General features: G+C 48.0%; 2 protein-coding genes across 7 annotated transcripts in view; one reads left to right on the forward strand and one right to left on the reverse strand.

Annotated features, from left to right (window-relative positions):
* MARS1 (methionyl-tRNA synthetase 1) overlaps positions 1–5,550 on the reverse strand; it is a 19,224-nt gene extending 13,674 nt beyond the window's left edge. For 2 of the 4 annotated variants that reach the window (XM_035256277.3, XM_035256276.3), the window contains exons 1-8: positions 5,407–5,550; positions 4,501–4,591; positions 4,274–4,352; positions 4,061–4,195; positions 3,644–3,719; positions 3,098–3,270; positions 2,849–2,955; positions 10–126 (exon numbers count right to left, since the gene is read on the reverse strand). In XM_035256277.3, the coding sequence (XP_035112168.1) occupies positions 10–126; positions 2,849–2,955; positions 3,098–3,270; positions 3,644–3,719; positions 4,061–4,195; positions 4,274–4,352; positions 4,501–4,591; positions 5,407–5,515 (887 nt within the window). In that variant the 5' untranslated portion in view covers positions 5,516–5,550. The remainder of the gene's footprint in view (positions 1–9; positions 127–2,848; positions 2,956–3,097; positions 3,271–3,643; positions 3,720–4,060; positions 4,196–4,273; positions 4,353–4,500; positions 4,592–5,406) is intronic. The other 2 variants (XM_035256279.3, XM_035256278.3) reach the window with 1 other exon arrangement.
* The window catches only part of ARHGAP9 (Rho GTPase activating protein 9), a 17,890-nt gene continuing 10,169 nt past the window's right edge, over positions 4,805–12,525 (forward strand). For all 3 annotated transcript variants that reach the window (XM_035256282.3, XM_035256284.3, XM_035256283.3), the window contains exon 1: positions 4,805–5,002. In XM_035256282.3, coding sequence (XP_035112173.3) covers positions 4,993–5,002 — 10 coding nt within the window. In that variant the 5' untranslated portion in view covers positions 4,805–4,992. The remainder of the gene's footprint in view (positions 5,003–12,525) is intronic.

Raw genomic sequence — 12,525 nt, forward strand, 5'->3', positions numbered from 1 at the left:
TGGCTCTACCTGGCAAAGACATCAGCACTGAGCACGCAACCAATGATGTTCCCAAGGTGGGGGACATTGTTGACATAAGGGAGAGCACTGGTGATAAGCACATTCCTTTCCCCAGCCACAGGCAACCTGGTAAGGAAGGAGGAAGAGAACAGTGCATGGCGGGGTGAGGGTCAAGAGGGACCAAAGTACACAGGACACCCAGACAATTTGTTCTACTCTTGTGTGTTCATGTACACCCGAAGTCTTTCTGTACATGAACCCACAGGACTAGCACCCTCAACGACCCTAAGATCCCCAACAGCTACAAGTACATGGCCTTGCCACAGTGAGGAAGTCTCATGTACTGTGACGAAGGAGCCTTGTTCCAACAGCAACTTCTGTCACGTTTACTATTGTGACTGCTTCTTTTCTAATACCTCATTCATTCTCAGGCTCAAACTCTCCCTAGGCTCTGTCCAATCATCCTCTTCTCACTACTCCCAAGAACACTTTCTCAGTGCTGGCTTCTCCCCTTCTGTCCAGGTGCTATGTTACTATCATCTCCAGCCACTCTCTGAAGTCCGAAGAGCTCAGGTGATCCACCCACCTCAGCCTCCCAAAGTGCTGGGATTACAGGCATGAGCCACCGTGCCCAGCCACGCTTTCCTATCTCTTATGAGCCTTGAAAGTGCATAGTATTAAACTGAATCCACAATATATGCTCAAGATATACTCAAAACAAGCAAAACAAGGATGGAATTTCATAAATTCATTCAAATTTTATCATATCTAGCGAACATTTTGCCCTGTGCTATCAACTGAACCACATAAAAGAGACGTCTCTACCTTCAATGAGCTTACAGATTTTTGAAGAAACAGACATATAATGTGACAATTACAACACAGTATGACAGTGGGACCTCCTAGAAGTTGAAGCACTTAAGACTGTCTCACACTCTATAGAGAAGGGAAAGACAGAACTCCTCTCTGCAAGAAGAGTTGCATATCAGGCAGGTAAGACGCTGGCACTGCAGGGAGAAGGAACAGTATGCATAGAGGCATGTGGTGAAAGACAATGGTATGATGCCAGCCCCACCTCCCTCTCAGAACTCATTTTGACCCATGTGCCCCCAACTGACCAGTGTGCTACCACTCTCCTTTTAGAAATTCCTTAAAAGGCAAATTCTCTTGCTCCTCAGGTCTTTGCATATTAGGTTTCCTCTCTCTGAAACACCCTCTCTCCACTCTTACTCTTGCCTAATCCCTACTTATCTTGCAAGTCTCAAATTTGTTTAAGTCTTTTTTGTGTGTGTGTGAAATGGAGTCGCACTCTGTCACCCAGGCTGGAGTGCAGTGACCCGATCTGGGCTCACTGCAACCTCTGTCTCCCAGGTTCAAGCAATTCTCCTGCCTCAGTTTCCCGAGTAGCTGGGACTACAGGCACCCACCACCATGCCTGGCTAATTTTTGTATTTTTTTTTTTTTTTTGAGACGGAGTTTCGCGCTTGTTACCCAGCCTGGAGTGCAATGGCTCGATCTCAGCTCACAGCAACCTCCGCCTCCTGGTAATTTTTGTATTTTTAGTAGAGGCAGGGTTTCACCATGTTGGCCAGGCTAGTCTCGAATTCCTGACCTCAAATGATCCACCCACCAAGTGCTGAGATTACAGGTGTGAGGCACCACACCCGGCCTGGACTTTTCAAAATGTATAAATCTACATTTGTGCAACAGTTTTTAAAATACCTGTCTATAGGCCGAGCATGGTGGCAAATAATACAGCTAGGGAGAAAGGAAGAAGTCTAGATGACACCAAGATTTCTAGCTTGGATTTTTAGTTGGAAGGGGAAAGCTGTTCAACAAAGGCAGGTGAATAAATAAAAAGGGCAGGTGGCAGGGCAGATAACAGGTTTGGTTTTGGACATGTTGAATTTGAGATGCCTGTGGAGGTGAAGGAGTCTAGGAAGGCCTGGCAAATGTGTCTGGAGCTCAGAATACAGATCTGGACTGGAAAAATAGATTTAGCTCCTATCAGTGGGTAAAAAGTAGCTGAAAAACATGGGTGCAGGGCTGGGTGCGGTGGCTCACACTTGTAATCCCGGCACTTTGGGAGGCCAAGGCAGGTGGATCACCTGAGGTCAGGAGTTCAAGACCAGCCTATCTGGGCAGCATGGTGAAACCTCGTCTCTACAAAAAAATTAGCCAGGCATGGTGGTGCACAACTATAATCCTAGCTACTCAGGAAGCTGAGGCAGGAGAATCACTTGAACCCAGGAGGCAGAAGTTGCAGCCTGAGCAACAAGAGCAAAACTCCGTCTCAAAAAAAAAAAAAGAAAAGAAAAGAAAGGAAAAGAAAAACAGATGGGTACATATGGGACAGATGGAGTGGCTATGAGAAAATTTAAAAACAGCCAGGCGTGGTGGCTCATGCCTGTAATCCCAGCACTTTGGGAGGCCAAGGCGGGTGGATCACGAGGTCAAGAGATCGAGACCATCCTGGTCAACATGGTGAAACCCCGTCTCTACTATAAATACAAAAATTTGCTGGGCACGGTGGTGCGTGCCTGTAATCCCAGCTATTCAGGTGGCTGAGGCAGGAGAATTGCTTGAATCCAGGAGATGGAGGTTGTGGTGAGCCGAGATCGCGCCATTGTACTCCAGCCTGGGTAACAAGAGCAAAACTCCATCTCAAAAAAAAAAAAAAAAAAAAGAAAGAAAATTTAAAAACAAAAAAAAGAGGTGTGAGAATTAAAAGGAGAGGATAGAAAATTAAAGAGAGGTCCGCAAAGGGGACCTAGCAGGTAGGTTCTGGCTCTATCAGCAATTTCCACTACAAAATCAAGCCCTACTTATGTATGCCATGTCTACTCACACTGGATTCTGCTGGGGCCGCAGTGGGGGCAAACTTTCTAGGCCTTTCTCCCAAGCAGTTACAGCCATAGCAATCTCCTCTTCAGATAGGATAGCCAGCTCCTCCTCCTATGAAGAGTGGAGAGAATCCCTTACCAGGTGATGAGGGCCAATAGGCTTGCCACTACCTAAAAAAGTTAGTGGCCATTCTCAGAGTCCATCTCCTAGCCACCTCCCACCTCAAGCCTCAAGGCTCTGCCCTGTTCCAAACCTCAGGCTCATTGGTGACAGCCCTTCCCTCAGGGGGGCTGGGCTGGGGCTGCTTTTGGAGGTAAGGCCGGAGAGCCAGGACACCCTGCTGTTTCAGTACAGTCTCTGCAGCTCGCTGACATGGCTCCTGGGTACTTAGTGTCTGGAACCAGCTGTGCAGGGCACTCAGCTCCTCTGTGGGTATGGGAGAAAAGAAAATCAGTGGCCGGGGGTGGTGGCTCACTCCTGTAATCCAAGCACTTTGGAGGCCAAGGCAGGTAGATCACCTGAGGTCGGGAGTTCAAGACCAGCCTGACCAACATGGTAAAACCCCGTCTATTAAAAAAAAAAAGAAAAGAAAAGAAAATCAGCAAACATAAGGTCCTGGCAGGCAGGAGCGGGCCTCTTCCCCCTTCTTCATGAGGTTTCTCCAGTTGCTTTCCCCAGTTCCCTCAGCCATCTTTTGCTGAGGGAACTGCACCTTGAAGGGAGTTCTCAGCATTCTACTGCCCATTCTATAACCCCTCCACCAAGCTCCTAGGGTTGGAGTGATATGCACAGTTCTCACCAGGGAGGTAGGCGGGATCTTGCAGTAATGGGTATAGGGCTCCCCACAAAACAATGTCGGCTAGAGATTCTGTCTCCTTTGTTTTGGGGATAGAAAGGGAAAAGGTAACACAAATGAGACACTCAGTTTCTTCCCAATGGTAATATCTAACGTTTACTGAGCACTTACTATGTGTCAAGCACTGTATTAAGCACTTTATATGATCTCACTTTATCCTCACAATAACTCACTGAGGTAGGTACTAATATTACCCCTACTGCACAGCTGGAAAAAATTAAAGATTAGAGAGATTAAGTGATTTCCCAAGATTACACTACTAGTAAGTGGCAGTGTTGGGTTCAAACACTCTGAATAGTCTTCCCTCTTAATCCTTACACCATAAGCCTTCCCCAATCCTCATCTCAAGACCCAACTCACCCCAGCCAGGAAAGAACAGTTCTGACGACGCAAGCTGTGGTCAATGTGAGTCAAGGCTCTCCGGACTGAACCAAGAACATCTTCCCCCTTCTTGCCTTGGACCACTAAATAGTACAGGGCAGCAGACAAAGCTGGCTAAAATGCAGGGGACATGAGTCAGGATGGCCACGCAGAGCAAGGGCCTGCCTGACATCCCCCATATCTTAGTCCTACCTGCAGCTCTGTCGCTTCCCATTCCAGCCACTGGTTAGTGAGGTCATCTTGCTCCCAGCCAGATAACAAAAAGAAATACCTGCCCAGGGAGAGAGCAACAGATGATGAATTTAAAGGGGTCCATTTCTCATCACACAGTGAAACAGTGGCTGCAAATCATGCCACAAAAAGGACAGTGAGGCCTGATTTGATTCAGCCACCTCCCTGCACCAGGGACCAATACTGACCGGCAGATTGCACTCGTGGAGAAGAGGTAGTTGCCGCTATCCAGCTGCAAGACAGGGACCTTAGGCCGGGTCAGGAATGGGACCACACAATCTGATGTAGGAATGGAAAATGAGTTAAAAAAAAAATAGAGGAAAAAAAAAAGAAATGCTTTGTCAACTTAGGATAACTTTGTATTGTTCAGTGAGTAAGAAAAGAGAGATGGGAAGTCTCAACCCAGAAGTTCCAGGATAGGACCACTGAAAGGGGGTGGGTCCAGAATGGGCTGGAGAGGCCAGCAGGTGTTCAGGCTGAAACTGCCAGCTGGAAACAACAGATGGGGACTGCAGAGGAGGTGGTGGTACTGGGATGGTGCTGCAGCCAAGAACTTAACGACTGAAAAATAACTTGGATATCTTCATAATGATCTGAAGGTCACAGTGGGAGAACAAAATTGAGACCTGAGGAGACTGACAAGAGAACGTCTTAAGAGTCACCCAAACAATCGGCTGAGAATGAGAAGAGGTAAAAAGAAAGGAATGTGTGTGTGTTAGGAGGGGAGAGAGGGATTTCCTAAGAAAACAAAAGGGTGCCTGGGGGTTGTCATGCTAGTAACTAAAGAGCGGGAGGGGGTTGCCTGATACGTGTAGAAGGTTGGGAAGAGCGGTTTATTGAGATGAGGCAGGGTCCTGGAAGACGGAAGAGGGGAGGAGAGAGATAAGGGAAGGGTATTATATTGAGGGTAATTAAAGGAAGTGAAAGATGTGAGTGGAAGGGAAGAGGGCGTCGACTGATCAAAGATAACAGGAGAAGAAGTCGACTGGGGTGTGTAGCGAGGGCTAGGGGTTTGGCAAAGACAACTGCAGAGCATCTGGCGTGTTTCGGTCCCGCCCCGCTCATCCACCGCCCACCAGCACCAGCCCGAGTACCTTCCGGGCCTACAGTGCTGATGAGCAGCTCTGCTCTGCCCCGGGCTCTCCCGGCGGCGGCCAATACCGGCAAGCTACCCGGGGCACCCTCGCTCACGAACAGTCTCATTTTGCTGTGAATCCCACGCTGATGCAACCGGAACCGGCCTCCCGCACCTGAGTTGAGTGGCCTCCGCTAGGCAAGCCGGGAAATGGAGTTCCGTGTTAAGCCACTGCCCCGGCACTGCTCCCGGAAGGTAGACTATTTCTCCCATCATGCAACACTAGGACACAGGAAAAGACTACCATAGAGACGAAGAGGCCGCAGATGCGCGGCTAGAGCAGCACTTTTTTTTTTTTTTTTTTTTTTTTGAGATGTAGTGTGTCTCTGTCACCCAGGCTGAAGTGCAGTGGCGTGACCTGGGCTCACTGCAACCTCCGCCTCCTGAATTCAAGCGATTCTCCTGCCTCAAGCTCCCATGTAGCTGGGACTACAAGCACGTGCCACCACGCCCAGCTAATTTTTGTATTTTTAGTAGAGGCGGGCTTTCACCATGTTAGCCAGGCTAGTCTCTGAGTCCTGACCTCGGTTGATCCGCCCGCCTCGGCCTCCCAAAGTGCTAGGATTAGAAGCGTGAACCACCGCGCCCTTCCTAGAGCAGCACTGTTTTTTTCTGGAGATCCAGAAGAGACATTTAGGTTTTAGTGCCCATCGCACTTTTATCCTCTTACGCTGCTGGAGGGCGGTGACAAACCGCAGCTGCTTCTTTCTCGTCGAATGAAATGGCGATGTCATGACAGCGGCTACTTGCAGTGGCTATTGATTCAAGCTCTTAAGGGTCAGAGTTTTAGAAGTCTGGGAGTTACCATGTGTGTAATTACTTTAGTGACAAAGTGGAAATTAGTGTACATATCCATCCTATAAACAAAAAAGAAGGTAGATAGGCTGGGCGCAGTGGCTCACGCCTGTAATCTCAGCACTTTGGAAGGCCTAAGCGGGCGGATCACCTGAAGTCAGGAGTTCGAGACCAGCCAGGCCAACATGGTGAAACCCGTCTCTACTAAAAATACTAAATTAGCCAGGCATGGTCACAGGCGCCTGTAATCCCAGCTACTTGGGAGGCTGAGGCAGAAGAATCGCTTGAACCCAGGAGGCAGAGGTTGTAGTTAGCCAAGACCGCACCATTGCACTCCAGCCTGGGCAACAAGAGTGAAACTTGGTCTCAAAAAAAGAATGAAAATAAGTAAAATATTAACACCAATCTGAGCTCATGTACAGCTCAATGTCTCATCAAAGGGATAGAACAGCATCTCTGGGGAAAAGGTCGAAGTGAGAAGGCGAGGTATGGTGGCTCATGCCTGTAACCCCAGCACTTTGGGAGGCCTAGACGAGCAGTTCACTTGAGGTCAGGAGTTTGAGACCAGCCTGGCCAACATGGTGAAATCCCTTCTCTACTGAAAATACAAAAATTAGCTGGATGTGGTGGTGCACGCCTGGCCAACATGGTGAAATCCCTTCTCTACTGAAAATACAAAAATTAGCTGGATATGGTGGTGCACGCCTATAATCCCAGCTACTCTGGAGGCTGAGCCAGGAGAATTGCTTGAACCCAGGAGGCAGAGGTTGCAGCAGCCTGCGCCACAGAGAGAGACTCCATCTCAAAAAAAAAAAAAAATTGAGAAGCAAGATGGCTGAGTTTGGCAATAAGCATATATTATGCAAGGAAGCACTTACCTATTATTGAGAAAGAGACTCTTGGGCTGGGCGTGGTGGCTCACGCCTGTTATCCAAGCACTTTGGAGGCCAAGGTGGGCAGATCACCTGAGGTTGGGAGTTCAAGACCAGCCTGACCAACATGGTGAAACCCCGTCTTGAAAAAAAAAATAGAGGGCCGGATGCGGTGGCTCACGCCTGTAATCCCAGCACTTTGGGAGGCCGAGGCGGGTGGATCACAAGGTCAAGAGATCAAGACCATCCTGGTCATCATGGTGAAACCCCATCTCTACTAAAAATACAAAAAAAATTAGCTGGGCATGGTGGCGCATGCCTGTAATCCCAGCTACTCAGGAGGCTGAGGCAGAAGAATTGCCTGAACTCAGGAGGCAGAGGTTGCGGGGAGCCGAAGTCGCGCCATTGCACTCCAGCCTGGGAAACAAGAGCGAAACTCCGTCTTAAAAAAAAAAAAGAATAATTAGGCCAGGCATGGTGGCTCACACCTGTAATCTCAGCACTTTGGGAGGCCGAGGTGGGCGGATCATCTGAGGTCAGGAGTTCAAGACCAGCCTGGCCAACATGGTGAAACCCTGTCTTTTATTATTTATTTATTTATTTTTTTGAGACGGAGTTTCTCTGTTGTTCCCCAGACTGGAGTGCAATGGCACGATCTTGGCTTACCGCAACCTCCGCCTTCTGAGTTCAACTGACTCTCCTGCCTCAGCCTCCCGAGTAGCTGGGACTACAGGCACGCACCACCATGCCCAGCTAATTTTTGTATTTTTAGTAGAGACAGGGTTTCACCTTGTTGACCAGGATGGTCTTGATCTCTTGACCTCGTGATCCACCCGCCTTGGCCTCCCAAAGTGCTGGGATTATAGGCTTGAGCCACCCGCCTGGCCTGAAACCCTGTCTTTAAAAAAAAAGAAAGCTGGGCGTGGTGGCTCATGCCTGTAATCCTAGCACTTTGAGAGGCTGAGGTGGGTGGATCCCTGAGGTCAGGAGTTCAAGACCAGCCTGGCCATCATGGTAAAACCCCATCTTTTATATAAAAATAAAAAATAAAATAAAATAAAAAGAATAATTAATATTTAGGCCGGGTGCGGTGTCTCATGCCTATAATCCCAGCACTTTGGGAGGCCAAGGCAGGTGGATCACGAGGTCAAGCGATCAAGACCATCCTGGTCAACAAGGTGAAACCCCGTCTCTACTAAAAATACAAAAATTAGCTGGGCATGGTGTGCGCCTGTAGTCCCAGCTACCCGGGAGGCTGAGGCAGGAGAATTGCTTAAACCCAGAAGGCGGAGGTTGCGGTGAGCCAAGATCGTGCCATTGCACTCCAGTCTGGGTAACAACAGCAAAACTCCGTCTCAAAAAAAAAAAGGGGGTAATTAATATTTAATAGTACTTATGAGCTAGGCACTGTTTTAAGCACTTAATGTTTGATCTCAGAAAATTCTGTTCCTTTTGAAGCTAGGCCATAAGAAGTTTTTCAGCTTCAGTTGCCAGCTCTCTGGCACACTAATAGTTTTGAGCTGCCATGTAAGAAATTCTACCACTTGGAGCCCCCATCCTAGAGAGGTCTCACGTACGTATTCTGTCTGACAGCTCCAGCTAATCCCAGCATTCCAGTCATCCTTACCAAGGTGCCAGACATGTGAGTGAAACCTTCCAGACCAGCACATCTGCCCACTGAAAACTATTAAGTGATCCTTGTTAGGTCAAGGCCACATGAGACACAAGAATCACCTACCTGAGCCCTACCCAACTTCTGCTCCATACCTGTACAATTGTTAAACTACAGCAAAATGGCTATTGTTACATTAACAACAATAACAAAACTAGGCCAGGTACAGTGACTTATGCCTGTAATCCCAGCACTTTGGGCAGTTGGATCAGTTGAGCCTGGGAATTCAAGACTGTCTGAGTAACACAGTAAGAGACCCCATTTCTACAAAATAGGTTTTGTTTTGTTTTTTGTTTTTCAAGATGGAGTTTCATTCTTCTTGCCCAGGCTGGAGTCCACTGGCAGTCTCGGCTCACTGCAACCTCCACCTCCTGGGTTCAAGTGGTTCCCCTGTCTCAGCCTCCTGAGTAGCTGGGATTTCAGGCAACTGCCACCATGCCCAGCTAATTTTTTTTTTTTTTTTTTGAGATGGAGTCTTGCTTTGTTGCCTAGGCTGGAGTATTTTTAGTAGAGATGGGTTTTCACCATGTTGGCCAGGCTAGTCTCGAACCCCTGACCTCATGATCCACCTACCTCACCCATCCAAAGTGCTAAGATTACAGACTTGAGCCATGGCACCTGGAAAATTTTTTGTTTGTTTGCCTGTTTTGAGACTGAGTTTCACTCTTGTTGCCCAGGCTGGAGTGCAATGGCGCGATCTTGGCTCACCACAAGCTCCACCTCCCGGGTTCAAGCCATTCTCCTGCCTAAGCCTCCTGAGTAGTTGGGACTACAGGCATGTGTCACCACACCAGACTAATTGTGTGTGTGTGTGTGTGTGTGTGTGTGTGTGTGTGTGTGTGTGTATATATTTTTTTTAGTAGAGACGGGGTTTCTCCATGTTGGTCAGGCTAGTCTCTATCTCCCAACCTCAGGTGATCCGCCCACCTTGGCCTCCCAAAGTGCTGGGATTACAGGCATGAGCCACTGCGCCTGGCCACAAAATAGTTTTTAAAACTAGCCAAGCATGGTGGCATGCACCTGTAGTCCTAGCACCACTGCATGCCAGCCTGGGCAACAGAGCAAGACTCTGCCTCAAAACAAACAGGCTGAGCACAGTGGCTCATGCCTGTAATCCTAGCACTTTGGGAGACCGAGGCAAGTGGATAATTTGAGGTCAGGAATTCAAAATTTGTCTGGCCAAAATGATAAAACCCAGTCTCTACTAAAAGTAAAAAAATTTAGCAGGGCATGCTAGTGCACACCTGAATCCCAGTTACTGGGTAGGCTGAAGCAGGAGAATCGCTTGAACCTGGAAGGTGGAGGTTGCAGTGCGAGATTGTGCCATTGCACTCCAGCCTGGGCAACAGAGCGAGACTCTGTCTAAAAAAGTAAGTAAATAGGTCCGGCACAAGTGGCTCACGTCTGTAATCCCACCACTTCAGGAGGCCAAAGCAGGTGGATCATGAGGTCAAGAGATCGAGACCATCCCAGCCAACATGGTGAAACCCCGTCTCTACTAAAAATACAAAAATTATCTATCTGGGCATGGTGCCGCGAGCCTGTAGTCCTAGCTAATTGGGAGACTGAGGCAGGAGACTCGCTTGAATCCGGGAGGCAGAGGTTGCAGTGAGCTGAGATCGTACCACTGTACTCCAGCCTGGTGACAAAGCAAGACTCTGTCTGAAAATAAATACATAAATGCATAAACAAAGTGAGGTAGCTTTCTCATCCCCACATTACTAATGAGGGAACTGAGGCACAAAGATATGACTTTATGCCAGAAGTCACTGTAGAAGTGACTATAGAAGGCATTGAAGGACCAGTTATCAACAAAATAAGCATGGGCTTCTGCTACCTTGTAAGCACTCACAGACTTCCTGAAAGTCAGAAAATCAAATAATCTTTAAAGTGTTATGAAAATTCTGATGGAGGAGACAAAGCCTGCCATCACACCTCCTAGTTAGGGCCCCTCTAAAGGGTGAAAAGATGCTTTCTTTTTTTTTTTTTGAGACGGAGTTTTGCTCTTGTTACCGAGGCTGGAGTGCAAAATAGCGCGATCTCGCAACCTCCGCCTCCTGGGTTCAGGCAATTCTCCTGCCTCAGCCTCCTGAGTAGCTGGGATTACAGGCACGCGCCACCATGCCCAGCTAATTTTTTGTATTTTTAGTAGAGATGGGGTTTCACCATGTTGACCAGAATGGTCTCGACCTCTTGACCTTGTGATCCACCTGCCTCAGCCTCCCAAAGTGCTGAGATTACAGGCTTGAGCCACTGTGCCCAGCTCTTTTTTTTTTTCTTTTTTTTTTCTTTTTTGAGACAAGGTCTTATTCTCACTCAGTCTGGAGTGCGGGGTGGCGGGTGGGGCGGTGGGGCGGGGAGCATGATCTCAGCTCTTTGCAATCTGGTCCTCCCTGGTTCAAGGGATTCTTGCCTCAGGCTCCCAAGTAGCTGGGACTGCTGTAGCTGGGCAAGCACTCCCAGCTAGTTTTGTATTTTTAGTAAGAATGGAGTTTTACCATGTTGCCCAGGCTGGTCTCAAACTCCTGACTTTAAGTGATCTGCCCACTTCTGCCTCCCAAAGTGATGGGATTATAGGCGTGAGCCACCGCACCTGGCCGAGATGCTTTCTTGTGCAAGTGACCTTTTGGCTGAGAGCTCAGTGATGAGTAAGAGTTACTAGGTGAAGATTGGAGGGAGTGGAGAAGGGACATATTTCAGGCAGAGGAAACAACATATGCAAAGGATCAAAGATCTCACTGCACTTTAAGAATGTGAGGAATTCGCATAAGGCTGCAGTGTGGAGTTTGTGGTGGAGACTGAAAAGACTAGAGGGGGAATCTGTAAATGACATTATAAAATCTGGAAAGTTTAAGTCAGGGGAGTGGCAGAGCATATTTGTTTTAGAAAGGTCACCCTGTCTGCTGTGTCAGGAATAGATGGGAGGGAGCAGAACTATATGCAATGAGTTAGGAAGTTATATCATCCAGGCTAAAGGAGTGGTAGTTGTGGGGATAAAAAAGTAGGTAGATTGGGAAAATATGAATTGAAGTGTTCAGTAATCAATTGAATCAATGTGGGTGGTAAGGAAACAAGTTAAATTCAGGTTGGCTGCTAGGTTTCTGGCATGGGCAATCGGGCATATTTTCTGGGTGCTGCAACAGATGATAGCACTTCCTCTATCATAGTGATCATTATTATATCGTATTTTCATTGTTATGAGTGGGCAGGGACCTTTTTTATTTGAGATGTAGTCTTGCTCTTTTGCCCAGGCTGGAGTGCAGCGCTGTGATCTCAGCTCACTGCAACCTCTGTCTCCTGGGTTCAAGCAATTGTCCTATCTCAGCCTCCTGAGTAGCTGGGATTACAGGTGCCCGCCACCATGCCTAGCTGATTTTTGTATTTTTAGTAGAGATGGGGTTTCACCACATTGGCGAGTCTGGTCTTGAACTCCTGACTTAAGGCGATCCACCTTCCTCGGCCTCCCAAAGTGCAGCATTACAGGCATGAGCCACCATGCCCGGCCCCATATTTACCATCTTAATTGACAATGCCTAGCACATGGTTCCTGCCTGGCATATATGATAGTAAACATTCAATAAATATTAAATTTATTTTATTTATTTTGAGACAGGGTCTCACTCTGTCCCCTAGGCTGGAGTGCAGTGGCACTATCGCACCTCACTGCAGCCTCAACTTCCCAGGCTCAAGAGATACTCCCACCTCAGCCGCCCAAGCAGCTGAGACTACAAGGCACATG

The sequence above is a fragment of the Callithrix jacchus genome, chromosome 9, assembly GCF_049354715.1.
Source record: "Callithrix jacchus isolate 240 chromosome 9, calJac240_pri, whole genome shotgun sequence".
NCBI lineage: Eukaryota > Metazoa > Chordata > Mammalia > Primates > Cebidae > Callithrix > Callithrix jacchus.